At 46.5% G+C, this 26716-nt stretch overlaps 2 protein-coding genes across 2 annotated transcripts in view; one reads left to right on the top strand and one right to left on the bottom strand.

The window, feature by feature from the left end:
• PIGL (phosphatidylinositol glycan anchor biosynthesis class L) overlaps nucleotides 1–21809 on the top strand; it is a 50945-nt gene extending 29136 nt beyond the window's left edge. The window contains exons 3-7 of the mRNA XM_088533083.1: nucleotides 1664–1754; nucleotides 7900–7967; nucleotides 16182–16213; nucleotides 20658–20791; nucleotides 21669–21809. Coding sequence (XP_088389209.1) covers nucleotides 1664–1754; nucleotides 7900–7967; nucleotides 16182–16213; nucleotides 20658–20791; nucleotides 21669–21767 — 424 coding nt within the window. The 3' untranslated portion in view covers nucleotides 21768–21809. The remainder of the gene's footprint in view (nucleotides 1–1663; nucleotides 1755–7899; nucleotides 7968–16181; nucleotides 16214–20657; nucleotides 20792–21668) is intronic.
• Nucleotides 21810–23076: 1267 nt separating this feature from the next.
• Nucleotides 23077–25997, bottom strand: CENPV (centromere protein V). The gene is made up of 5 exons (XM_010219585.2): nucleotides 25774–25997; nucleotides 25050–25148; nucleotides 24215–24284; nucleotides 23701–23815; nucleotides 23077–23342 (listed from the first exon to the last, which is right to left on the bottom strand). Exons 1-5 carry the CDS (start codon nucleotides 25995–25997, stop codon nucleotides 23218–23220), a joined length of 633 nt encoding a protein of 210 aa, XP_010217887.2. The 3' UTR covers nucleotides 23077–23217.
• Between the last annotated feature and the right edge of the window lie 719 nt (nucleotides 25998–26716).

The raw sequence follows: 26716 nt of genomic DNA, 5'->3' as shown, positions 1-26716 counted from the left end.
GGACATCATAAATTCCAATCCTCATTCTTTTCCCCTGAGATTTTGGTGTTGGAGCATCCCTGCTGTTGTAATGGGACTCTCCACTTCCTTCACAGGTCCATTTCACTGCTGTGCAGGCCGGGCAATGGTATTTACTTTCAAGCAGCCAGCAGAGAATCCCTTCTAGATTAATTTGGCACTTTAATTTTATCAGATTAAGGCCTGACACAAGCTCAAAGCTGCCATTCAAACAACTGAAGCTCTCTAAGACTTGCACTTAGACCCCGCTGAGTGTGCAGGTTGCTCAGAATAATTTTAGTTGGGGCACATTTAAAAATTATGCTCCATATGAAGTCTCCTGTGAAACAGTGGGACTTGTAACTCTTTGGGGCCACTTTGTCTTTCAACATGGGATCTTCTGTTTTGTGCAGATTGGATGCAAGTTCGTTCAGCTTCCGTAGCTGCTGAGGCTGCTGCCAGTTCGTTGCTTCAACCTGTGCTGAGCAGGACCATGCAGAGCACGATGGTTGAAATGCAGGTGATCGGTGTGTGCTCTAGGCGCTTCCTTCTACTACAGTTAGCAGGAGAGGGAAAATGGGTGGCCAGAAGATCTCTCATGAAGACCAGGCTGAGCTTGGCTTTGGAAAGTGCCGAGGAGACTTTTCCTGTCATCGTCCTGCAGGAGTTACCATCCGTGTTGTCCTGGGAGGCAGCGCGTTGGGAAGCGGCGCCCCTGCTCTCTACAGCATCGGTTCAGAACCCGGGGCTCTGAGGACAAGGCTGGGGAGTCACTTGCCTGCTAAACTGTTTCATAGCAATAACCAGACTATCTGAGAAAAAGGCCAGTTTAACATGTCATTATTGGTCTTTAGCAACTGCATGTAATCTTGTTCTTACTAATAACCTTTTATTTTCTTTTTTAACATTGCAAAAGCAATGTTTACTTGGCCCACTCATACAAAATGACTGTGGGGGAGCTCATATTTAGCTCTCAGTCGTGTCAAGGTAAATATGGGATAGCTCTTTTGCTTTTTATTTTGCATTTGGCTCATGGTCACTGCCCATAGGAACCTTCAATCTGAAATACCAGATAGTGTTGAGTCACAGAACACTTAGTATGCAAAGCATAGAAAACAGATGAAGGATTAGTGTCCAGTCTGTGTGCTATAATTATGGCTGTTCATCCTCTTGTTGACATTAATGGGTTATTCCTGTATAAATTAGAGCAGGAGTTTGTTATTTTTCATATGTAATTCACCAATAGAATATGGCTGGAAAGTCTTTTGGGAAAATGATCTTTTAAGGCTTTTAAATAAAGAGCTGTTAGTTATTTCCTTTCTCCGAAGAGAGAAAAAAAAATAATTGGGATGAACAGAGAACAAGAATCACTGGAAAAAATGAAAAGTTGCTTAAAGAAAAGCAGCTAGAAAAACTAATTTGGTAGTAAGAAGCAAGAAAAAGCCTAGAAAATCTATGAGGAATATGTTGGAGTTGCTGATTCCCTTCCAATACCCATTTTCCCCAAAACACACAAGCTTGTAAGACCTCTAATAAGGTTTAGGGATTTTATATGGTCAGTACTTTTATCTTAATTTCAGCCTCCAGTAAAAGGATCTCTCTTTTCTTGCATACCCTTTATAAAGTTGTCAGCACTGAGATGTCTAATTCAGCTTTTTATTTTCAGAGATTTTCCGGACAATCCTGCTCTTCACTGGGACACTCAGCTCCTTGCCACCTTCGTGCTCCAGCATATAGAAGCCAATAACATCAACCTGGTAACGTGAAACTTTGCACAGCGCAGGCGTTTTCTGTAGTGCTTCTGAGCTAGTGTTTTACACATTTTCCTTGCCTCTAAAAGCTTATTTTAGAGTCTTCATTGGGATTTTGCTTCTTGAGACTCTGGGAGATTGGCTAGGAGAGGGAAGAGCACCTGGGCACCCATCCATTTTGAAGAATTTGATTTGGAAACCTTACTCATTCTTTTAACTATGAAGCCTCTTTTGTATGGTAATATTCCTGGCCTTCACAGAATTACAAATTTCATATTATCAAAAAAACCCTACAAGCTCTGTTGAAACTGGCAAGCTTCACTGGAGTAGATTTGGAGATTCATTAATTGCAGGGGACCTCCTGAACAGGTCCAGCTGAATTTCAGGTCTAAAATTAAAGCTGAAAATGATTTTGCATTTAGTGGTTAAAGACCTCATGTGAGTATTTATGCAAGTCATTTTTTTTTCCCAAACGCTTCAAATAATTGCTAGAAGTCTAGAATGAATAAAATTACCCCATCGAAAAATATGAGAAAGGGTAATGGCATAGATTGGGCGTGGGTGTTCTCTCAAGACAAGAACTGAACAGTGGAGAGATTTTACTTTAGTAACTCCTCATATGTGTGTCTACATTTTAAAGTTACAATCTTGCCCTCCCTGTGACTGGTTTTCATTGATAAGGAGCCCGTTTGAGATATAGATTTGAAGTACAGGCACGTGTTAGAGGGGTGGATTAGCAGGTACATACAGCAGGACAGAAAAGATATTAAACTAGAGAGGGCTCATGGGACTGGAATAGGCTCTTGTTACAGAATAGGAATAAGGGACTAGGCATGGAAAAAGCTGTGCTCCGTACACTTCTGCAGAACCTTACTGGGGTCATTTGTGCTACAGTCACACACTGATGAGCAGCAAAATCACAAAACTCTTAAAGCCTTTCAGCAATTCACAAAACAAGAAACCACATCTTCTGTAGCATGGTACTGAAAGCCCATGGGCATGTAAGGCAGTGTTGTACTTCCAACTCTGTATTGATTCTGAGACTAATTTTCCATGAAATTCATTGCTGTGCACAGAGACAAATGCAGTTTTCCTTGAGTCATTCTGTGCCTTTTGGCCCAGGGAATAGATAGAGCTTTAATCTAAACTGAAGGCTCGCAACACAGAGGACTTGTACTGCCTGTTTGTGACTCTCCCGGGCACTAGGGCAAGTGCACCAGAATCCCACTAGGAACTTCGAAAACACTAGAATTTCCTCTAGATGGTTAGAAAGGGTTAGAGCTTTACCCCAAAGGAAATTAAACACAAGCTGTTTGTGCTGGGAGAGGCAGGAGTCTGGCACTAGCGCAGCAGGAGCTGAAAAACTGCATGTGTTTTCCAAAGCAAGAAACATGCACGATCTCTATCACTCGCTCCAGTGCTGCTGGTGTAGGGTATAGCCTTAGTAATGAGGAAGACTGTGGCAGGGCCCTCCAACAGTGAGGGGCCCACTGCACCCCTCAGTGACTTCAGGTTAGCACTGAGGGCGGGTTTCTGGAGCATATACATTGCCAACAGCACTAATAAACTTGCATTATTTTAAGTGTCCCAAATAATCACCCAAAATCTCACATCTTGCTAAAATACCTTTCAGCTAAGTGCAGATCTAGTTTGCCAACAATGCACCTCACTACCCTTGTCCAATATTCTGCTTTTAAAACTTGAAAGCTTGGGATCTACATATCTTTTGGCTGCTCTTTGAGCTTCTCTGCTGCCCTGAGACAATGTATTGAAAGGTAAACTGAGCCTGTCTTCTATTAATGGTGAAACTGATAGTGTCGGTTTAATGTGCTAGAAGTCATAAGCTGACATGGCTTCAAACACAGCAAGCCTAACTTCCTCGGGTTAACGTGTTTGGAAGACATGTGTTGTTTTAGCTGTTCCACTGGGAAGACTTTCCCCACTTATCCCTCCCATAGTCATAGCATAGATAATGGTGTCTTTTATTTGCAGAACATGCATGTCATCTGGCAGTGGAGATGCAGGCTGCAACTGCAGCGTGTCTGAAGCCAAGATTGCAGAGCAAGGATTCACACCATGTTATGTGTATTTTTGTTCCATTGCGTAGTTAGTCATTTCCTCAATTGCCCTGGAAGTCCATAAGTAACTCAATCTTTTCAAGAACTACAGGGACATATTTCATCCAAGCTCTACATTAAATAATGCAGACACAGAAATTAACGGTTGGTGTACGCAAAGCCAAAACTAATTTATACACTTTAGAAATTATTTCCTGCCAGCTGGATTTATAAGCAAAAGACAGTGTTGCTTGGAGAGACAGCCAAAGCAAGTCTGTCTCGATCCAGCTTAGAAAGTATTTGGTGTGTAAAAAACAAGTTGCATAGTGTGGTGTGGGCCTCAGGCAGCCCCTAGATGATGAGGCTCTTCTCCATTATAGACTGATGGAAGCACCGTGCATTCAGCTGCTCGTGGGAGAGTCCTGCTCTCTTGGGTCTGCTCTAGAAGGAGAGCCAGACCCTTCCACAAATGATGCCCAGGTTGGAGCTTATATTTGGGAGGGTGAGTTTAGCTGTGATTTCCTAAAATCCAGGATCATCCATGTGTTTGTTGAAGAGAATTTTATGTGTGTTTGCAGAACACCAGACACTCAGTGCATCAGGCAGAGTTTGCTGGAGAACGCAACAGAGCAGGGACAGATTTGGCATCTTTACTTCCTCCCTTCTTCTCCTGTGTTGCTGTCCACCCAAGTGTGCTTTGGAGTACATGAGTGGGAGGGCTCCAGGAACTTTCATTTCAAGACACCTGGTGCATGTCTAACCCAATGGACACTGGGATGTGGAGGGTGATTTGAATTTTCCTTCACCATCCAGCTGTTTTAATCTCTAGCTTCAGACTGTGCACTATTTGCAGCACCGAGTGATGCCAGAAAGAGTGAGGGAGACCCACAACTTTTCTTCTCCAATGCACATGCTTTGCAGAAGGAGCTTGGACTCCAGACCTCTCAGGAGTTTCCTCTTCTGCTAGTAATTGAGTAATTTCCTCTGTGCTCCCCCCGCCCCTCCGGAAGGGATTTCTGAACCTGTTTATTTTGGCTGCAGCTCTGGCTTCCACCAGTGAAAGTTCCATTTCCTGAATGCCAAGGTCACCCAGAAGAAAACCTAGCAGCACCAGCAGCAGCAGCTCCCATTTCAGAACAGGTGTGGGGAGGGAACTCCCTCTTGCCCTAAAGAGTCCACTGAGCAATCATTTCCACATCAAGCATATTTCCTATCCCAGCCTTTTGCTCTCAGAACTGGCCGAGCTTGTTTTCAAACCAGACAGTTTCAAGATGTTCAGGTTTTCTCATCCTGCCTGATTGTTTGCTTGATTTCATCACCAGCCTGGTTCAGGTTATGTGTTTAAGCAAGCACAGCAGCGAGCTGCACCATGTGGAAGAAGCAGATGCTGCCTTGTGAAAGTGTCTTCAGCATGTGAGAAAGAAACTGAGATTTGTTATCAATGAAATGAATCCCTGAAGCCAGAGGAATGTATTTACATGTGATTTCTGCCCGCTTTCAGTCATGAGCACCACAGTGGCACTGTGGAATCAGTGCCTTGATTAGAGAACAGACCTAGAAGCTCTGCACTGGGTAATGAGATTTATTACTCCATCACAGCTCTGATGCTGAGGGATCTCTGCAGGGCACGGGCCAATATTTCAAAAATGGTCTCTCTGCAAGTAAAGTGAATGCCACATGTCCACGTCAGTGTTTGGGTATTTTTGGAACTGTGCTTACAAATGTGCATACTTGAAGGGCCAGACAATCCATGTGCAAATATTCTAAGAATAAATTAGACCACAACAATTAAAGATTAGCCTTGTGCAATCTCCTTGGCTAGTTCAGCCGTTGTACAACCCCAGCAGGCCTGGGAACAGTAGCTGCCATTTCAGAAGGTGTGGAGAGGGAAAGCCTCCAAAGATGTTTCTGAGCAGGTAATGTCCAGGTCAAGAACCCAGCCTCGCGCTCCCACAATTGGCCTGAGCCAGTTCTGTCAACATAGTGATAAGCTTGTTTAGTCTGTCACTGCAGCCTCTTATCTCAGTCTTCTGGTTTGTTCTCTCATGCCCTCCATGACAGGAGAAATGTCTGACTTGCCTGAGGTTTTGAGCCTGGCTTCCTAAGGAAACAAGAATAATGCAGTTGTATTTATAAGTACGTGCACACGCATGTCCCAAGAGACTTTATTGGCTAATTTCAGCCCACATTTGCAAGCAGGATTAGCAGTCCTAAAGATATTACATTTCTAGAAGGTATCTGAAGAGACAAACTGCCTTTCTGCCTCCACTGAGTAAAAAGGTTTAGTGCCAAGTCCAGCCCTTGACAGACTCACACTGCTGTTCACCTGCATGGGAATTTACTGTGCCTGTAGTGAGTGGGATGAGTTGTCATCCAAGGAGGGACCTATTCCAGGTAGGAGTCACTTCAGAGCATGGTTTTCCTGATCTCTACAGGGCAGGGCGATAGGCTGAGCCCTGAGCTGTGCAGAATGTAATGGTGCCCCTGCCAGCTGGACGTGGTGCTCCAGGGTGAGCTCCTGCTGCAGGCCAGGTCCTTTGGGAGCGCTCGGCCCTGCGGGTGTGCGGGCCCTGCAGAGCCTCCCGGGTTTGCACAGCAAAGCAGCCACAGCAGAGGGACTTGTTCTCCTTGGGAAGGAGGTGACCAGGAAATGCTGCTTTGCACCTGCTCGAAACCAAGTTGGTTTATCCTGCCAGCAATGAATAACCCTGCTGCTTGGTGGCACCATTATCACAGCACTGGGCAAAGTGGAAAGTCTTAACTGTGGACTTGCACTGGGTGGATGGCTTTATAAGCAGCCTTGTCAGGAGTCTGTGCTTTCTGAATATTTCTTATCACTGCCTCTGCGTGTGTTTCCTCTCCCTCTTTACACAGTAACTCTTGTGTTTGACATGGCCTCTCCTCTTGCAGGGTGGAGTAGCAAGTTGCAGGACGGGCAGGGTGGCTTTTGATCTTCCCTTGATCTTTAACCCAGTACTTCAGGCCCCGCTTATGAAATAGATTTCGAGAAAGGAAGGTTGAATAAGCGAGGCAGGAGCATTTCCTCCCTGAAGAGGATGAGCTGGCAAGGAAGCAGCCGTTGATTGAAGGGTAGGCAGGTTATGATTTCTTCCCAGTCGTCTAGGCGAGCTGTGAAGTGCTCAGCTGCCTGGCCTCTCCCAAAGCACAAACATAGCTTTAAATTGCTCAAGGATGGTCACTCTCCCTGTCTGGACAGCCTACCTGCACATGTCCCCTCGCTGCTCCAGGCTTTGTGCCTCCAGTCTGTCTGCGGGCTTGGAAGCAGGCGCCTTTCGGGACCCGCTTTGCCGCGTGCCCTGGGTGAGCCCTTCCCTGCGCCCCTTGGCGGGGAGGCCTCATCCCTCCGTGCAGGACACGAGGGTTCATTGTGCTTGGGAAGGTGACTTGGGAATGCTGCGTTCACACATTATCCCGCACTCCAGAGTTCCCTTTTCTTCCTGCAAGGAAACAGTAAACAGTAAAATCTTCTCGCTCAGCTAAACACATGAGTTGGTTGTACAAAATGTGCAGTCAGCTGATTCTTTAAAAAAGCTTGTTCTCAGATCACGTTATTTTATCACTGTCGGATCCTCCCATGAAGCCTCATTACAAGCAGGACAGGAGTACACGATGGCGTTCTTCTTGCTAGAGCAGCTGTGTCCTGACTTCCAATACAGCAAAACCATAGTTTCATCCTGCAATCCACAGGCATATTGTTAGATCCAGGGGAGAGTGACTCATAGAATCAAACCACCCGGGTCAGGAACAGGCAGTTTACAGCAGATCGCTCTGAAAATGACCATTTGGACAGATAATTAGTAAGAATTGCATCCTGCCTCTGAGAATGTGATTCTTCTTCTCTTTCTGCTGCTTAAGATCTTAGGTTGTGTAGTTGTTTAGATCCAGTGACTTCACTTACTTGTTTATCGTATATCTATAGTGTGAACTCATACACAAGGCCTCACTGTGCCAGGCAAACGCAACTCTGCAGAGGCAAAGGGCTGGGACGGTGCTGTATTGTATGTCAAAGATAGTTGTTGCACAGTCTCTTTTCTTCCCCTAAGTGATTATTATTCTGTGGTTTTACTTTGCAGGTGGTAACCTTTGATGCGGGAGGAGTGAGTGGTCATGCAAACCACACCTCACTTTACAGTGCTTTAAGGTACAGTGTTCTGTGTGCTTTTCTGGATCCCTCACTGTAGTGTGATAGAGCGAATGTGGTGCTTGTGTGTAAGCAGCAAATTTTAATTGTTAGAGACGAGGACGATATTAACTTTGCTGATATACATGAAAATCAGCCTGCGGGGCACGATACCATTCAGAGGAATTCCTGCAGCTCTGTAAATGACCTGCAGCTTTTCTGTCCCACCTGCTGCTGCTCTGCCAGCCCACCTTACACTGGGTTCTCTTCGGCACTTGCCATCCTTGCTCACAGTGCACCAGCACCTTCTGATTCCTGCCCCTCAGAGAGGAAAACTCTTCAACGAAAATAGGCCATAAGTCACAGATTGCTTTGCATGTCTGATTGTACCTCTCTGGTCCAAGGAAATTGCTCATTCAGGAGAGGTGTCCCCACTTACCGCTCTTCCTGAGTCATTTCCTTCCTGCGGCACTTTATTTTTTTAATTCTGAAAGTCTCTGTCTCTGCTATGATGTATGAAGGATGCTAGACAAAAATCCCTTGTATTAAAATCACCCACAGTTTGCGTAGCAAGGCAGCTAGCGATATTTTATTTTAATCCTTTGCTCATTTAGATCTGGTTGTGTCCTAGAGAGATTTCCCCTGGAGCTGCCTCTGTTTTTTCCTGGCATGAGAAGGACTCTTTGCAAGTATATTTTGTATTTTTAGCATCCATTTGTTTTCTGAACCACCTGCACAATTCAAATAACTCTCTGGTTCTCCTTACTAACATCACAGTGATTTGCCTTTCTCACTTGACTGAGAAAAGCTGCAGTGCTGCAGAACCCAGTGAGCTCCCGAGCTCCGCTGGGAAGATGCTGAGTCCTTCATCCTCTCTGATGGCTGAAGTTCAGTGTTGGAGGGAATGAGATGCTTTTCCCAGCAACTGTTGAAACAGAAAGAAAGGAGATGGCATTAAAGCAAATGATGTATCCATCTGGGCAAAGCAGGGAGGTGTTTTCCAGCACCATATTGAGGAGCCAGTCCACTGAGTGAGGCATAGAAGCTGATGACTGATGCTCACACAGGGGCACAGGGAGAATAAAGATCTCCCAGCTGCCTGGACTCAGGGTTTGCTCAGTCAGGGAGCTGGGGGCAGGTTGTTAGGTGCCCCCCTACATCCCGAATTGCTCTGGGAGAAGCATGTTGGAGCTCATACAGTGACTGTATGACAGCACTGAGGGGAGCTCTGGGTTTGGATCCCAGCTGTGCTGCTGATTTGGGGGCTGTACAGAAATCACTTTCCCACCTTTGAGCTTTAGTTTTCCTAAGTGTACAGTGGGGACATTAACCCTTTTTTCAACTCTTAATTTTGGTACTAGAAAATATTCATTATCTGTTAGCACTTAGAGCTCAGGTTTTTGCATCAGGTTTTTGCATTATTAGGTCCTTATCCTACAGCAGTTCATTGTCCTAGGCTGATGAGATACATGCTGATATGGACCCCAGAGTACAAATAGCTCCATTAACTAAGGGCTGGCTTGGGTCTCGTCTCTTTTCCAGTCATGAATCAGCAGAAATAAGCACGATGACTCAGTCATCCGCATGGGGCAGGAGTAGTACTGTGGCCACTGAGAGGTTAAACTTATTTTTAGTGGTTTGGTTGCTCTCATTATTTTTCAGTTTGTGTCATGGAGGAACTAGAGCGTGACTGTATCACTCTCCTGGTTTGCAGTGCCCTGATGAGCTCTCACATATTGGCCAGTGCAGGCAGCGCCGGGAGCTTGTACTGAGGCTTCTCCCAGCCGTCCCTGGCAGCAGAGCTTCGCGGAGCAGCAGCCGCTGCCCCTGGCCCCCAAGGGCCCCGTGGCTGCGTGAGAAATAAAGTCTCCCCTCGTGTGCAGAGTATTTAGTAACAGTCTTTAAGCAAGGTCTTGCAGGGTCTTGCCTGCGCTGTGGCTGTAGGTAGGAAGAGCGAAGCAGAGGGCTGGTGCAGTGATCTGTGGAAGATTTGTTTTGTGTTCACTAAATAAGAGGCTGCTTACTGCAAAAGCAGGGGGAGGAAAGGCTGTGCGACACAGCCTGGCTTCAGGAGCCACACATTTCTGAAGAGCATCAAGGAACAAAACAGTTCAGGAAATGGACCTAGCTGAGCAGATGCTCAACGTTATCTGCTAAGGACATAAATACCCTTTGGGCTCTGGAACAGAGCTTATGTTCAAAGGAGCAGGAACTACTCAGAAGAAATATGCCCTTCGCCTTGCAGCATCCTCCCCGCTCCTGACAGCTTTGTAGGGAGTCCAGCTGCTTCTGTGTGTCTACGCTCCAGATCAGGGAGGAACTGCAAAATGCCATGATTTGGGAGTGGACTTTGTTCTGCTGCAAGGGAAAACAAGAAAAGAAAAAAGAAAAGAAAAAAGAAAAGAAAAAAGAAAAGAAAAGAAAAAAGAAAAGAAAAGAAAAGAAAAGATAAGAAAAGAAAAGAAAAGAAAAGAAAAGAAAAGAAAAGAAAAGAAAAGAAAAGAAAAGAAAAGAAGAAAAGAGAAAAGAAAAGAAAAGAAGAAAAGAGAAAAGAAAAGAAAAGAAAAGAAAAGAAAAGAAAAGAAAAGAAAAGAAAAGAAAAGAAAAGAAAAGAAAAGAAAAGAAAAGAAGGAAAGAGGAAAAGGAGAAAAGCGGGATGAGAGAGGAACACAAACTGATATTTGATTTCAGTCTCTCCTTGAGTATTTTATTTCTGGTTCCCAGACTGGGGAAAAACAAACCAAAAAAACACCAGTAAAGCCCTGCTAGAGCAAAGAAGGGAGAATTGGAAGCGATCCTCTCTAGCTCTGTTCTGTCCCCCTCATCTTGATGTGGGAAAGCAGCTCTCTGTCATCCCGCAGAGCAGGAGCTTTCCCTGCAGCCAAGGGAGCCGGGATCCTATAAACACGTTTGCAAGGAAGGGCAGCTCTCGAATGCTGTCAAGGGCACTTTCCTCCCTTCTCAGCATTTGGCCAGTCATTAGGCACGACAGTAATAAGCCTGGTAAATACTGCGTGACAGGAATATTTGAGTATGTCTTTCCTGCACTTGGAAATGAGAGGATTTGCACTGATCTCACGTGTACTATCAAGGTGATGGAGTTTTGCATGAGTCATTGTGCGTTTCCATTTGATACAAACCCTCTGGCCCAGTAGCCTGGGAGGCAAATGGGAGGCTGTTGGTTTTGTTGTTTGTTTGCTTACTTGAAGTGGGGAGTAATGGCCTGTGTGAGGGGGAGGAAGGACTGCACCACCTTTTTCTCAACAATCAAATCCATCTCATCCCCGCTAGAACTGAATAGTCCCTGTATGCTTAGGGCAGAGCAAACTGAGTGGAAAATAGGAGCTGCTATATTTAACCACAGTGCATTATGTTGTTATAGCAACTGCATCCATAAAACTTATATCAGTGATGCCATATAAAAAGCTACATCAAAGAATCATTAGCTGAGCCTATTCTTGTCAGCTCTGTTTGGAAAAACACTCTCAGTCCTGCAGGATGTCTCCGAATGGCCATCAGCTTTGTGCTGGATTGTAAATGAGGCTGTGCCCAGGTTATGTTTGGGAACTTAAGGCTTTTTTATTCCTGAGTTGACTATGGTGCAGCTTGAGTGCCACTGGTGCCTTGCTGTGTCATGGCCTGGCTATTGAATGCCCCATTTACGACTGCCATGGAACAGAGCCTGGTTTTAAATAGTACTGTTTAACAGCATTGTTTTAGATAGCACTGGGGGCACGCGTGCAGGAGAAGGAGCATTTGCAGCCAGAACAACGGTCCGTGCATTGTCCAGCTAAAGCTGCAGCTTCGGCAGGGATGCTGCTCCTCAAAAGCCATCGGCTGCAGGACAGCCCTACAGACGTACAGTTCTGCTTTTACTGAATTTCCAAGGCCAGCTCGTGGTGATGTGGGGGGAAGGAAACAGGCTGCTGCTTGGGTGATTAGCTTGATTAGAGCAAGCGGGGCCCCGATGGATGCACCATTTTATTCTTACAGTGCTGGGGGCTGCAGTGGGACTCCGGTCTCTTTATACGTTTAAGCAGCTGTAGCCCATGCGTTTCAAATAAGCCACATCTCATTTGCACTCTGAAAGCATGCCTTTTTCTAGAAAATCCTTTTCCCAAACTGATTATAATTTGCTGCACCTTAGAAAAGAATTTCCTATGGTATTAATGTGTGTGTGTTTGGGGCTGCTTAGCCCCTGCTAAATTTCTAAGTTCACTGCAAAATAAAGAAGAGCTTTGGCAAAGAACAGGTTCCAGTACCATAAATTTCAGGCTGTCCTTTCACAGTCCAGCTCAATCCTGGCATTTTGTTTTAATGGCCTTAAATGTTCCAAGTGATGAGGGAACTTACGAGTGGTATTTATGATTGAACCCAGACTATCTCTATGAAGTCAATAGAAAATTGTCCCCCTCTCTTTGTTTTTTACCCCAAGTCTCTGACCCTTCTCCTCGGAGGTCTCTCTCTCATGCCTGGCATATATCATGTTGGTGTCTTTTCGGTCATCTCCTGTTGATTTTAGCTCATGCCTTCAGCCCCTGCTCCCTCCTTCCTTACTTTGACCAAGTTCATTCGTCCCAGTGCCCTTCCACGGTACTGCTGAGAGCCACTAAGGTAAAGCTGAACACAGGGCACCAGAATTGTGGGTATTCAGCAGGGATTCCTCCTAAAAAGGGCTTTTTTTTCAAAGAAACAGTATCAAGAAATGTCTTTCCTAGGCTCACCGGATTGCTAGCAGTGAAACTGCACATTCCTCTCCCAGACAGTGCAGGGACAAGAGCCCAGAGCAGCTCTGTCACCTCGGGGATCTCGGCTTTGTTTCTGACTGGCAGAGCTATCTTTCAGCCCTGCAATATGTGAGTACCGTGTGCCTGAATAGTGTTTTCAACTGCATGTTGCTACATGGGGCAGTTCAGGGTGCACGGAATAGCAGCCAGAAAGTCCAGTTAAGGCGGGAGGAGGCGTTCCAGATAGTAAACATTCAACATCTGGCAAGTATCTCTCTCTAATGTCTCTGGAATTCCTGGGAGACTGACTGTTCTTCCTCTTCCACATCTGTTTCATCACATTAATTGGGCAGATTAGAGGTTGAGATCCTAAGTAGAGCCCCAGTTCATCTCTAAGACTTCCCTTCTCTGCCATGCTCTGGACAGTTGCATCTCCCCAGTGCTCTGCGGCAGCCAGCACAGGCAGTTCAGCGAAGGGCTTTGCCTTTGGCTCAGGAGGCCGTTTGGAGAGTGAAGTCATTGATTTCACTGAACAATTTCTCACTGAACAGAACATCACCAAAACCGTAATCCACCCACCTGGGCGTCAGTCCTGGTTTGTCCCTAGAGGAGTTCTGTTTCCAGAAACAGAGCTCTCAGCTCCTTCTTGACATCAAGGGGACACCCCCGTTATCGATGCCTTTTAGGAGCCAGTCCTCTTACTTTGCTGACATCTTTCCTTGAGGTTCCAAGAATAAAGACAGGGAATTCAGGCTGGGTTTGCAGGACGGCAGTTGTTGGGCCATTTTGGTTTGTTCTGGGCAGATGCATCTGTAGCTGCAGACTGCAAAGCTCTGAGCATCCTCGAGGGAGGAGCTGGTGCTGAGTCCCTGCTGTGTACAGGGAGCAAGTGCCTGTGGTGGAAGCCTGAGCTTTGGATCTCCGTCCTGCAGAGGGTCTCACTCGACTTTGAACCTGGACGTGACGCCTGCCCCAGGGATACATCCTAACGCGGGTGTGCTAAGGGGTGCCTGTGTTTAGCTGGGCTCTGCTGGGTGTGGGAACAAGCCCCCCCAGATCACTTGGAGAAAAGGGGCTCATGAAAAGTCTCTCCCAAAGAAAACACAAGTGAAGAGCTCCTAAAAAAGAGCCTGTTTGACTGGTTGGGATTTCATGCCAGACTCTCTCATTTCACTCAAACCACAGCAAGTCCAGTCTCTAAAACAACATTCCCAAAATGGCAACAGCAGAGCTGCAACCTCTCCCCTACTTGGAGGTGTCCCACGGAGACAGCTCCAGCAGGGTGGAGATGGGAGTGAGAAGATTGATTTGGGCGAAGGTTGGCTAGCGTTGTGAATGTGTGCAGGAAGTAGAGTTTTATTTTTCCTTTTTTTGCTCTCTGCAAGTACAGTTCATTACCATCTGTAGCTGGAGAAATACGAATGAGCAAAGCTGCTAGATGCTCTGCAGCCTTGCAGCAAGGTGGAGGCCACTCCTGTAGCTCCGCACTAAACCTTGCTGAGCCCTGAAGCATTTGGCTCAGGACAAGAGCTACAGGAAAAGAATCAGTTTTCTGTGTGCCCATTCTTCCAGTGTCAGGGCTGCCTGGCAGTAACCTGAGGGCCTTTCATTAAGCAGAATACAAAGTTTTGTCCCCCTAAACTTTTGTAAACACAAAAACTTTTTACTTCGCTCCTGGATTGGACTTTTCTGTTGCAGATGCCCTCTGTTTCCACTGAGATTTTTCCATATGGACTGATCTCTCCCAGCCTCTGTTTCTAGTGGCCAGGTTGATATTAGTTCACCCTTGGAGGAGCGCTACCTTATCTTATCTTGAGCATTTCTTCACAGCCTTTAATTTAGTCAGTTAGTCAGTTAGTGTCCTGAAACCCCCTCTATGGCAGAGCAGCGCGTCCAGAGCAGAAGCTAGTACCTTGGATAGGGAGCAAAATTTCACAACCGCTTGTTGCTTTATCGCTCCAACCTTGCATCAAGGAGTTCCCATCCCTCTAGCTTTATCAAGTGCTGAATCACCTCTTTGGGTGGCCAGATTCTAGCTGAGCGGGATGAAGCCTCTGGCAGGAGAGTAGAGCAGACAATAGTGGAGTTATTTAAATCTGTTGTTCCCTTAAAAAAAAAAAAAAAAAAAAAGCTGGTAATGTTTGCAAGGCAACGTGAAAAAAAGTCTGAGTCTGAACAGCAGGACTTGAGCTGTGACGTAGAAGGTGGCCAGGGCAGCACTACGGGGTGATTCTCAGTCGGAAGTGGTTTTGCTTGCAGATCTTTGGCTCTGGAGAAGAGGAGACCATTGGCAGGGGAATCTATCCGAGGCATTCGTCTTCTGACGACTCTGTGAGCAGTCTGCCATGACCTGCATTTCTGGCTTGACTTTTGCTTTGAGTTGCTTTGGGTATTCATTTACTCCGTGCTTCCTATTTTGTCTACGCCTGTGTAGCTAATCCTTTTCCTTGAACTTAACCAATAGAGATAATCCGAGTCTGAAAGTGACTGGAGCAACATAACAATTCACATAAAATGTATGTTCTACCCTGGTTGATTTACACATGAACTGTCACACTGTCCTTTGTTAAATACACCACTATAAGATGATAACAATCTCTTTAAATATTACACAGTGTTAAATAACACAAGGTTAAATAACTTTTTGTCTTTTATTTCCTTTCTCCTTTTGGCAAATGTTCCATTGTTTGGATTTTTTTTTCCATGAAAGAGCAAGTCTGAGTGTGGGACAGCTCTGAGTGCCATCTGCTGGAGATGAGCTTCTCTCCATGCCTGTGAGGGCCAAATTTGGAGGATGTGCAAACGGTGATGTGAGCATAAGTGCTCTGAAGCCGTGCACCACAGGCTAGAGGAGGAAAATGAACAACAACAACAAAAAAAGAGAGTTGAAAAGAAATTGAAGCTAGCACCTTCACATGCCTCCAGCAGGTCAAGATCATTTGCTCACCCTTCCTGATGGAAGTGCCATCATTGCTTACATTCCCTGCACTCGTCTTCTCATCTTGTTTCCAAGGTGCATGTTTCTGCTACAGAGACCTTCCAGGACTAAGTCAAAGAAAGATCAAACTCCTAGTGAGCAAAGTGTCAGCACAAGTCCTACCATGTGCCAGTGTGGGTTAGAAAGAAGGGAGATGGTCCCCAAGCAGGAACTGCTGCTCAGCAGGTGTCCCTGGTCAGCAGACACAGGACTTTAAGGTGTAAATGCTCTTGGAGTTGGATAGTCTTTGGCATCCTCATGCAGTTTCCCTTACTGCAACACAAGGAGTTTGAGAGCGTGTTGAATTTAAGGGAGGTTATTTGTGCTGTATCCTTGGAGCCACAGGGAGGAAAGTAATGGTGGAATCACGTGGGAGTGAGGGTGAGCACTGTGCTCCCAAACCTTCCTTTGAGATGAGCCACTGTAAATGGGGGTGAGAGAAAAGAGTCTATATACAGAGGCTATACATATAGAATCAGCATTGGAGTAACTTCATTGAATACTAACCCCTGTGTCTCTCCTTCTTCACAGCTACCTGCATTCAGAGCAGAAGTTACCTGAAGGTAGGTCACAAATTCCCACAAAGCATCCATGACCCTGCAGGCATTAGGCAACATTTACATTTATGTTCTGTCCAGGGTTGCATCTGCCTAATTCACCCCTATTTGCAATGTAAATGAGACCCCCAGCTGAACTCTCTGTTGCTCTTTCATCTCCCTGCAGTTTTGCCCCAGTTCAGGCTCCCCAATGTCCCCTATAGTCTGGGGACCGTTCCTGTCCTTTGGGATTGTTCTGTCTCAGTGATGTGACTCAGGCTCTGCTGCTGGCCTCTTGCTGTTTGAACTTAAGTGCTGTTTCCAAGTCTCTCACGTCAATTCTAGTTTTTGGGGTTTCTTTATTTTCCCACATTTTCATTGATAAAGTATTAAGCCTGGGCTTTATGGTAACAGGGGCCACAGAAAGCAGTTTGCAGCTCTGCCAAAAAAGCTTGTGTTTATGTTCAAATATCATCCCTACTGTTTTATGCAAGCTAAGCTTCCTCCAAAATGTAGTCAGTATAGGAAAGATACCTGAAAACTGCACTGGTGCAATGAAATGTTGGACTCTTTTACCTTTAAACTACGAGGCATCTCTGAGAAACTCTCTGGCCAAGTAGGGAACAGAAGGAAGCAAAGAACAAAAGTAGGATGGTCCTGACCACCTCTTGTAGCTGCTGTCCCTTCTCCATCCTCCTTAGTCCCAGAGCAGATCTACAACCCTTAACTCTAGAAAACAGTGCATGGCTCAAGAAATAATTTATGGGACTAGTTTAAGCATAAAACTGCAAGCTCTTTCTGTGCTTTGGCCAGAGCATAGAAAGAAGGCTCAATACCCAGTTAGCCTCCTGCTCCCTCAGCAGACTTTGTTTCTGCAACACTAATTCCCAAATCACTGTGGGATTTGGATGTGTCACAGCAAGTCAGTTTTAATTCCCTGATGGTAGCAGGTTGCAGACCAAGAAGTCTGGTGAAGAAAAAATGAGCCAAGATGGCAGAATCCTCTTTGACTTGCTTTTGACTCTATTTTCTTCATTTCCCTGCCTTGTGAACAGAAATGTTTATTAATGCCAGCTTCTCTCCCAGGACCTCCTTTTTGTGCAGCTTTGGAATGCAGCAAACAGCTGTGTGTGCGGCATGCAGTACAGAAAGAAGGAACGAGGAAATGCAGTGGTAGATGTCCCTGCTACATGTCAGTCCTTATCTAGACTGAACCACCTTCGTGTGCTGTTCATGTTGGTTTGAAAGATACACCATGATCCTGCGTAAGCCAAACGGGCTGCGTCTCAAATTGGTTCAGGTTTAAAACAGACCAATGTATAGGCAACATTTCCATTTCTCTAGCTGCATCAAGAGATTCCTGAAGCTATGTGAAAGCTTTGCTGTTCTGATTACATCACATCTGACATGACCTACAAATGCCAAAGGAACGGGGAGCTCCCATGCTGCTGCTTACACTAAGCCTTTCCAAATATAGTTCCAGTCTCATTGAAATTCCTGGTATTTATAATTTGATCTGGCAGGCGTGCAGGGCTGTGCATCAGAAGGACTTAATGAAACAGGAGTGATGCTGGGATTGAGGCTGTCTAGAGAGAGCTGAGAGGCATGTTCAGGCCACAGAAATGTCCTGCTCTCCTGCTGGAAACAGGGAACAGCCAAACCTGTGTACGCCCAGGCGATAAGGGAATCCAGAGAAAATCTCTCTGCAGATGCCAAAGCCAGCTAAGCCTTGCACGGCCTCAGCGATATGCAGATGAGCACCCGAAATATCCTGCTTTGCTTTCTAATGCCTTTAGCCAGCATAAACACAACGGGCTTTTTATAATCTGTAATCATGTTCTCCAGACCGAGCACAAGCACGTAGGCTTGTTTCAAGAAGCGGAGACAGCTGCTGGATTTGCACCTACCCCTGCTACCGGCCTCATCCATATATAACCAGCTCTCTTCCCGAAGAATCGGTGCGCTAACGTCTGCCGGTGCCTGTAACACACATAGATCTGCTAATCTCCTCATTCTAGGCATACTTGCTGCATAAGTGTTTTAGAAGCAGAAGGCCAAGCCGAATAGGCTGCAGGCTTCATGCACTTCTATTCTAGGCCTAATCCACTAGCTATATTGATCTTGCCCTTTCTGCCAACCTAGAGGGGTTGTATTACACTGATAATCCCATCCTGCCCAGGTCACAGTCACAACAGGCTCCGAAAATCTTCACCTGCTGGTGTCACAGGGGTGGACTCATCAATGGCAGCACTTGGCTTACCCTGGTTGGCAGGGAGCAGTTGTTTCTTCTGCACCCTTTTCCATCTCTCGCTGGACTGTACATTCCTTCCCTGCTTCGTTTCATCTCACATTCCCGTGCAGGGCAGCCTTTGCTGTCAGCAGGTGGAGATCCCTGCAGACTCTTACGGAGTGCCCTTCATTTAGTGAGGCTTGAGTGTCCACTGCCCAGCCTGACCATGCCGAGAGGGGCTCAGGAGGTCACACTCATCGACACTGAATTCACTTGCTGTCATTTTGGGCCTCGCTTGGGGAGCGAAGGGGAGCGATGCTGCAGTCGCATCCTTTGCAATCGCAAGCTGAAAGCGCCAGCACCAGCCCTGCACCGGGCACGCGTCCCGCAGCGCTGGGGGCCGAGCAAACGGCCGCCTGCGCCCCGGCACGGCCCACGGCCCGCGCAGGGACACGGCACCGCTCTGTCCTGCCAGAGGACATCGCCTGGCTGCTGCTCCACGGGACGGGCACGGCGACCTCGCAGCAGGGCTGGCCCCTTATGCCGCGCTGGGAGGGAAGCAGGGACACGGCACAGCACTGACAGGGCTAGAAGGCAGCAGGAGCTTCCAGGCAGAGGAGCCGGGAGGGATCCGGGCTGGCAGCACAGGCAGCGGGAAGCGGCTGCGCACGGCTGGGGCACACTGCCATCTCCCGGCAGCGCCTGCCGGGGCCCCGTTTCCATGTCCTCCCATTGCTGCCTGTGGCTGGAAAGAAAGTATTCTCTGCAGAGGGATGAGTTAGTGATGCTAGGAAGAGTCAGGGACACAGATCCCTCATGTGGGGACACACGGAGGATTGTCCTGTGTAGAGCATCTGTCCCAGGCATGGTTGTGTCACGGGCCCCTGGCCGGGCGAGGAATGGTCGTGACGATCTCTTGACCACCATGCTTGACCTCAGAGGCTTCTGCCTTTGCATCTCCAGGAAATTCATTCACCATAAAAGCAAGAAGTTTTGCTTTTCTATCTCAGACTTGTTAGGGACTAGGTTGAAGAATCTTTATAAACCTGTCTAATGCCCAAGAGAAGTTAGCAGCTGGTCGACTCTTTGTGTCCTGGTCGGATGAGATTTTTGAGCAATGGCAGATCCGTGAAGACCCTCAGCATCTCACACCTCGCAAAGTTACTCTTTTAGGAAAGGATTTTTGCTGCTTCTTCTGTTCTGGAGAATCTTTTCCCTCAGGAGGACACAAATCCTGCCTATATTTTAGAGCCAAGAGGTGTTTGAGCACCACCAGTTTACTGTGTGGTCAGGATGTAACAGCTAACGCGGTACTGGACACATGAGCGCAGGGTTCACACATGGAAATGGCCCAGTGGCAGCAGCCTTGGTAACAATTCAGCATTGCTCCTTGTCTCCTCTGTATAATTTCGCTGTTTAAGGGCACGCTGAAGAAAATCTAACTGCAAATCTGACCATCTCTGAGACTTTGGCCTCTTCTGTCAAGCTTTAAAACAATTCCTGAAGTGTGCAGCATAATCACAGCAGCTTCCAGTACTAAAAAAATCCCAAAGCAGCTGCCTTCAGAGCTACGTGCTCTTAATGGGACCATCAGGAGCTCTGATCTCATCCATGAAGACAATTTAGCTGTGGTAAAAAAAAAAATAATAACTTTTGAGTTCAAAGAGTTCTTTAAAACAGAAAAGAAATGCAGTAGACTCTTTATACATATTCCCTTCATCTTTTTCACTGCAAGCATCTGAGTAATGAATGCTGGAACTCTGTTAAAGTAGAACTGTCTGGACAAGTTAGTATTTGATATAGCCATTCCTGAATCTTATAAATTTATTTTCTTTAGCTACACATTGAAGAGGGAAATGTCATTCTTGTAGATGAACCAGGGACTGTCACCTGCTATTTTAAATTTCCATTATATGCTACAATGAATCAGAGAGCATTCAAAGAGCCCTCCTGTGCTCTTCCCTTTGTGCTTATTGATTGTGTGGCAATCATTTAAATAATAAGCCAAAGAAATCCCTGTTATTTGGAACTAGTGTTGCCTTCCACAGACCACATACAGAGCAGGAACCAGTACAAATGGTCATAGACATGCATGGAACACAAAGTGATACTGAGGGAAGCACAACTAAAAGCTGGATTGAGCAGCAGCCCAGGCAAGCCTGCAGAGACTCGCTTAGCCCTCAGAGATGAGCATCTTACAACATAATGGTTATAAAATATTCATCTTCTTTATCTGTCTAGGATGCCATGTGCTCACACTTGAAACCGTAAATCTCTTCCGCAAGTACATCTCCATCCTGGATATTCCCATTTCCTGCTTGCTGCCCAGCGATGCACTCTTCATACTCACGGAAGAGGAAGCGGAACAAGCCAGGGTGAGATATGTGGCAGCTGCCAAACCTCTTTGAATACTCATCATCATTTCAAAGGCTTTAGTCAGAGGTGTCACATTCATAGAGAACGTGAAAAATAATTGTACACATCAATTATAAATGTCATGTATGGACAATCTTCATTAATTTATTAATAGCCAGTGAACAGGTTGCTGCATGTGCTGGGTGGACAGCATGGCAGTGCTCACTAGATTTGCAGCTCAGAGTTCGTACATTTAGTCCACAGTTCCCTATGTCAAAGTCTGATCAGATCCTCTTCCATAGCATGTAAATATTTGCCCAGCAAACAGTCCTGCTAATCCACAAATGACATGCACAGAATTTCCCTGCAGTTGGGACTACTAAAAGAAAGTATGGTGGTATGTATGGAGACTGTTCTGATAAAGGTACCATTACTTCTTTGTGCTTTTTGTGCCTAAAACTTGTCCTTTCTAGCTGTTGCACTATGAATAGAATCAGCCAAGTCTGAACTAGCAGTGCATGATTTGAAACAGCACACAGAGTGTTCTCAGACACAAACACCTCTAATTTCTGCTTCCCCAGCATATGAACATCCAGGCATGAGATCACATAGTGGGGAGGAGCTAGGTGACAAGGAAAGTGTCACAGCACCTTTCTGCAGGGTCTAGCAGGACCCATGTGAACCAGCACAGCACCAGCCACAGGGTCATATAGGCCTCTCTGAGCCCAGTGGTCCCACAGAATAGGCAGCCTTTCACCCCTGACTACTACTCTGCTTGCTGACAACAGTCTGTTTTCTGTAAATGAGTAGTGAGTCTCACAAGAGGCCTAGGACGCTGTGCTTAACATTAGGCTTTGAAGGTTCTTATGGTAGTTTTTTAACTATTTTTCCTTCTAGAGAGCCATGCGGTGCCATCGCAGCCAGCTCCTCTGGTTTCGCCGCCTCTACATGCGATTCTCACGTTACATGGTGGTCAATTCACTTCGTCTTCTGTGAAAAAACAACACTGAGACAGCTGCAGGAGTGAGAGAAGAAAAAGGACTGTGCAAACCCAAGCACTGAAGAAAACTCTGTTATGCACACAAGAAGAGAGGATTCCCTGTGCATAGGAGTGACTTTTCCAATATCATGCCATCTCCATAGATAAAGGCAGGATGACAGGATCTGCATTAGTCAGGACTTTTTAAAGATGAATCTTTTGAATAAACATCAGAAATGATGCGACTTTTTTCTAATTATGCTGATCCCATTGCTTCTTTCAACCACATCATTTTACAGGTTTGACCTTCTCAGAGTGTCCCTCATGAAACACTAGCCATTTCTTCTTGCTTCAGAACATGGCGTTTGAGAACAACTCACAAGAGTCTCAACTCAAGGATATAAGGAGGCACAAGACAGCTAAACAGTAACTAAATCTTTAACTCAATGTACATGCAGAGATCAAAATTCAAAGGGATGTTTCAAAAGCTGTTCCTTTTATCTAAACGACAAGATCCTCTCCCTCTATGTTTAAAGGTAAGTGGAGGAGACACCAGTTTCCAATATTTTCTTAGTCTAAACAGAGATTTTACTAGGGATTCTAGTTTTCATAGGGTCATAGTGAAGCAAAGTGAGCAGTTTTCAACATTTCTGGAGTGCTTGCACTCATCTGCAGGAGAAAATCTTTCATTATCTACACAGGCAGTTGTTGCATGGTCAAGATCAGATACCAAATTCCCAGCTCCTGGTCCCTTGCCATGTGCACACCATCCTCCCAAACACCCAGGTTGTACTAGAAGAACATTTCCATTGCTATAAAAGTGTGACAGGGTTGAATTGTGTTCCCAGGCCGTGAGTCAGTGCATAAGAGGGTGCTTACTGCGCCTTCAGACTATGAGTAAGTCCAGGCTTAAGCAGAACAGTGCTTAAGCACATGCCTAACTTCAGTGCCCCCTTTCTCCCATAGAGCTAAGCACCTGCATAAACGCTTTGCTGAATTTGAGCCTGCTGAGCTCTTGCAAATCTCCTTTAACTCTAAATCCATGATAATTTCATTGAAGTCAATGGAGAAAGACCAGTGTAAGTGTGTATTCTGTCCTAAGCAAGAGATTATCTTGCATGGGACTGTTTTATAAGACAGACTTTAAACATAATTGGGAAACGTCCATACAGGCCATGCATACAAGCCTAGATTAGATTTTTTTTCACCTTTGCTCTGCATACTGCAAACTTTAGCACAGCTAAAAGCAAAGTACCAAAACACCAATCCTGAGGTGGGATATAGAATAGAGGCAGTCTGAAAACGAAGTCACAGATGAACAGGATAGGCAGCATAAAAAGTTTTATTTAAGAAACAGAAGGCAGATAGTGCTGGTAACAAAGAAGCTGATTTTGCAAACGCTCACCACAGAAAGCCCAAACTACAGTTCCATGGTGATGCTCCACATTCAGCTGCTGGGAAGGGACATCAGGGCTTTGACATGTCTCTGATGGTCTTATGTTCCTTCATTGCCTTCTCCCACTCCTTGCCATTGATATCCTCTAGGACAATGCTGTGCACAGTGCCGTCATCCAGGCAATGGGGAGCTATTCCTGCGGAAAGAGGGAGTAGTAGAAACATGCTCTTCCTAGCTAAAGATGGGAGATGCCTGTGCCACTGTGGACTGGGCATCTCAGGGGATGGTAAATGCTGTTAGTCCAAGTGATGCTGTAACGGTGAAGTGATTAGATGAGAAACCTGTTGTGGGCAGAAGCCCACAAGTCATAGTTGAGACTTTTTCTTATGGTGGAGCTGCTGCTTCATGCTGTCATTTTAGACATTCAGCATTTTAGGAGCAAACTATAAAGACAGAGTTTTGTGGCATGTTAGCAGCCAATGGAGTCTTTTCCAGAGTTTGCTTGATGTCAGTTTTGGTTACCACAGTTTGTCAAGTTTCCTCTTTATACCTACCATAGCCATCTGGATTAGAGCGAGGAGTATAAAAGCTCTGTACACCACAGGTTTTACAGAAGGTGTGCTGAGCACAATGGGTGTTGAAGGTGTATGTTGTCAGATTCTCCGCACCCTAAACAGAAATGAAAAGTAGTGTAGATTTTCTACATAAGTGGATTTACTTATTGCGTTCTATGGGCTAAACAATGTGAAATTAAAAATACCATTTCCTGAGGTATGGAGTTCTGCAATCCCATTCCTTTTCTGAATGCCTGTGCTCCATACATACATGTGGTCATCCCAGTCGAGCCTCAAAACTGCTAGAGCTTTAACTCCAGCTCACTGAGTGACAGGCACTAACACACTCACCCAAATGGCAGAAAATTCAACCATTTTTCCCCAACCAGCCGCAAGAAAGACTAAGATAGAAGACTGGGTGCCACTTGCATTTTTCAGGGTAACACTGGATCACATGGATTAGGTAGTTCCTTTGGCTCATGCTCCCCATGCTCTTACTGCATTCTTACTCTACCTTCAGCAGCTTGAAACGCGAAGCTGGGACAATGAAGTGCCTGTTCTGTTTCTTTGTGCAAATGCTGCAACTGTAAAAGAGAAAGACAACAGTTCTCCTAGAAGCAGTGGATAAAGCATGGAGCAAAAAGCAGATCTACCACAGGCCTCTTGACAACAGAGAAAATGGCTCATGGCCAGCAACGCAGAGGTGACTGGCAAGAGCAAACCTAGAGTATCTGTTTGGCACACCCATGGAACAGATGGACCCTGCACAGGTACACAGATAAGGTTGCAGCTACACTAAAGATTATATGGCATTTTTTTCTTCATGTACACAACTTCCAACCAACTTATCAAGGACAAACTGCAGCCCTAATAAATACATTTAATCTTTAAGTCCAAAGGTTGCCAACATTAATTACTTTATAAACAGGAAAATAAAAATCAGCCATGACATGAGGTAGAAGTCATAGGCAAGAGTGGGACTGTTGAAATCAAAAACTGTTGCTATTTGAAGCACATGTGGTCAAAGATTTAGCATTCACCTGGAAGATCAAATTAAAAAAGGATTGATGTGCTCTGAGCACACTGCTGAGCACCTGTCAATAGACAGTCAATAGATCTCTAGGTCTCACTTTGTGCATGAACATGGATGTGAAACCTGAAATCCTTCCCAGAGAACCAGCACCTGAAATTGCCAGCACTGATCCCATACTGGACATGATTGGGGATATACCCTATGGCAACAGGTCAGAGGATGTTCTGCCTTTGTACTGTGTCATCCTAGCACTAAGACATTGGAAAGACATGAGCTTTATTCATATATCAGAGTAGGCAACCAAAAAATAACTCACTTGCAGTTAAAAACATGCAGATCTGGTGATGCCCAAACCTCAAAGCGGACAGCTCCACAGTGGCAGCCTCCAGTGTGCTTGACCAAACCTCTGTATTCACTAGAGAAGGAAAGAACAACAACAAAAGCAGAGGTTTTGTGATCACACCTTTGGTGTTGTCCAAGAAAACTTTAAAGCAATACAGTACATTACTCAGTTCTGCCCTGAGCACTTGTAACACACCAGAAAATGTGCCCCTCTAATACCATGGCCAGGCGGTGTTAGAAAACTCTTTTGTCCTCTGCAGCAATCGCATCTCTGGTTTAATTAAAAGCTGCAGTGCACATTGCAACTGCAATAGTAAACACAGGCCCCCGCTGCCACCGTTGGGGTCAGAATGCTGACCCAGGCTACAGCATTTTCAGAGAACAATACACAGAAATGAGTGGTATTATCGCAAAGCAGCACTCTTGGCTCTGGGAACTGTTTATTTCCCTCCCACAATTCCGCTATGTCTGCTCCAGCATTGCTAACACTGCTGCATTTTAAAAGCCGGGAACAGCAGAGCCCAAAATTGAGATAGGTTTAATCTTGCATTCTCCGTTCTTGCAGAGGAGCTTCCTGGCCCGAGGCGTGTCCGAGCCCGCGCTTCTCGCTCTCCCCCAGGCCTCCTCCGCAGCAAGGGAGGGGAACGAAGCGGCTCGAGGGGAATGAAGCGGCTCGAGGGGTGCCCGGCCGTACTCACTAGGCGTCCAGCAGCAGCCGCGCCGCCTCCTCGCCGCTCAGCCGGTGCCGCTCCAGGAAGGCGGCCCAGCGCTCGCTCTGCGCCCCCAGCTCCCAGCGCTCCCCCGGGCCGCCCCGGCCGCCGCCGCCGCCGCCCGCCCTCCTCGCGCGGCCGCCCCGGCTGCGGCCCGAGGGGGCCCCGGCGGCCGCGTCGCCCCGCGGAACCCGCCGCGCCGCCCGCCCCATGCGCCTGCGCTGCCGCCCGCGGCCGGGGGGCGCCGCGGCCGCCTCGGCGATCCCGCCCCCGGGGCTCCGCCTCGCCGAGGAGAAGCCCCCGCAGGGCGGCCCGGCCCGCGGCGCTGAGGCGGCGGCAGGAGGCGGGAACCCGCGCGCCGCGGGCAGCCCCCCTGGCGCAAGGGCCGCCACACGGGAAGGGGACGTGGGCGCTGGGGGTTTTCAGCCTCGGGACACCTTGCAGGGGTAGAAATGCCCCTGCTCCACCAGCCTAGCACACGGTGGTGCCCTGAGGTGCCCTGAAGGACATGAGGGTCCTCGCCAACACAACGTGTCCCTCCAGCTTTAGTGCATGGTGGTGCCCTGAGGTACCTCAGAATGCCTCACACTCTGAAGGACATCAGGATCCTCGCCAACACAACGTGTCCTTCCAGCTTCAGCATAAGGTGGTGCCCTCAGGTACCTCACGGTGCCTCACACCTTGAGTGATGGTCAAGGTGCTCACTCAACGTGTCCCTCCAGCGTGTTGCAACTCGCACTCAACATCTCTTCACAAATTGTGTCCAAAGTGTCACAGTTAAAAAGGATAACAACTAGGATAGTCTACACTAATCATCTCTCTTTTTCTTACACATAGAGCGATGTGAAAGCACCTCTCTTGTGGTAAATAACAACCTATAAAGCTTATTCTTGAACATCTGAAAGACAAAGCTGTTTCTCCAGTAAAGCCT

Source organism: Tinamus guttatus, unplaced genomic scaffold (genome assembly GCF_059628265.1).
Source record: "Tinamus guttatus ecotype Peru unplaced genomic scaffold, ASM5962826v1 Tinamus_guttatus_pri_ptg000480l, whole genome shotgun sequence".
Taxonomy (NCBI): Eukaryota; Metazoa; Chordata; class Aves; order Tinamiformes; family Tinamidae; genus Tinamus; species Tinamus guttatus.
The sequence above is the reverse complement of the archived record's forward strand: the minus strand, read 5'-3'. Positions and strand labels throughout refer to the sequence as shown.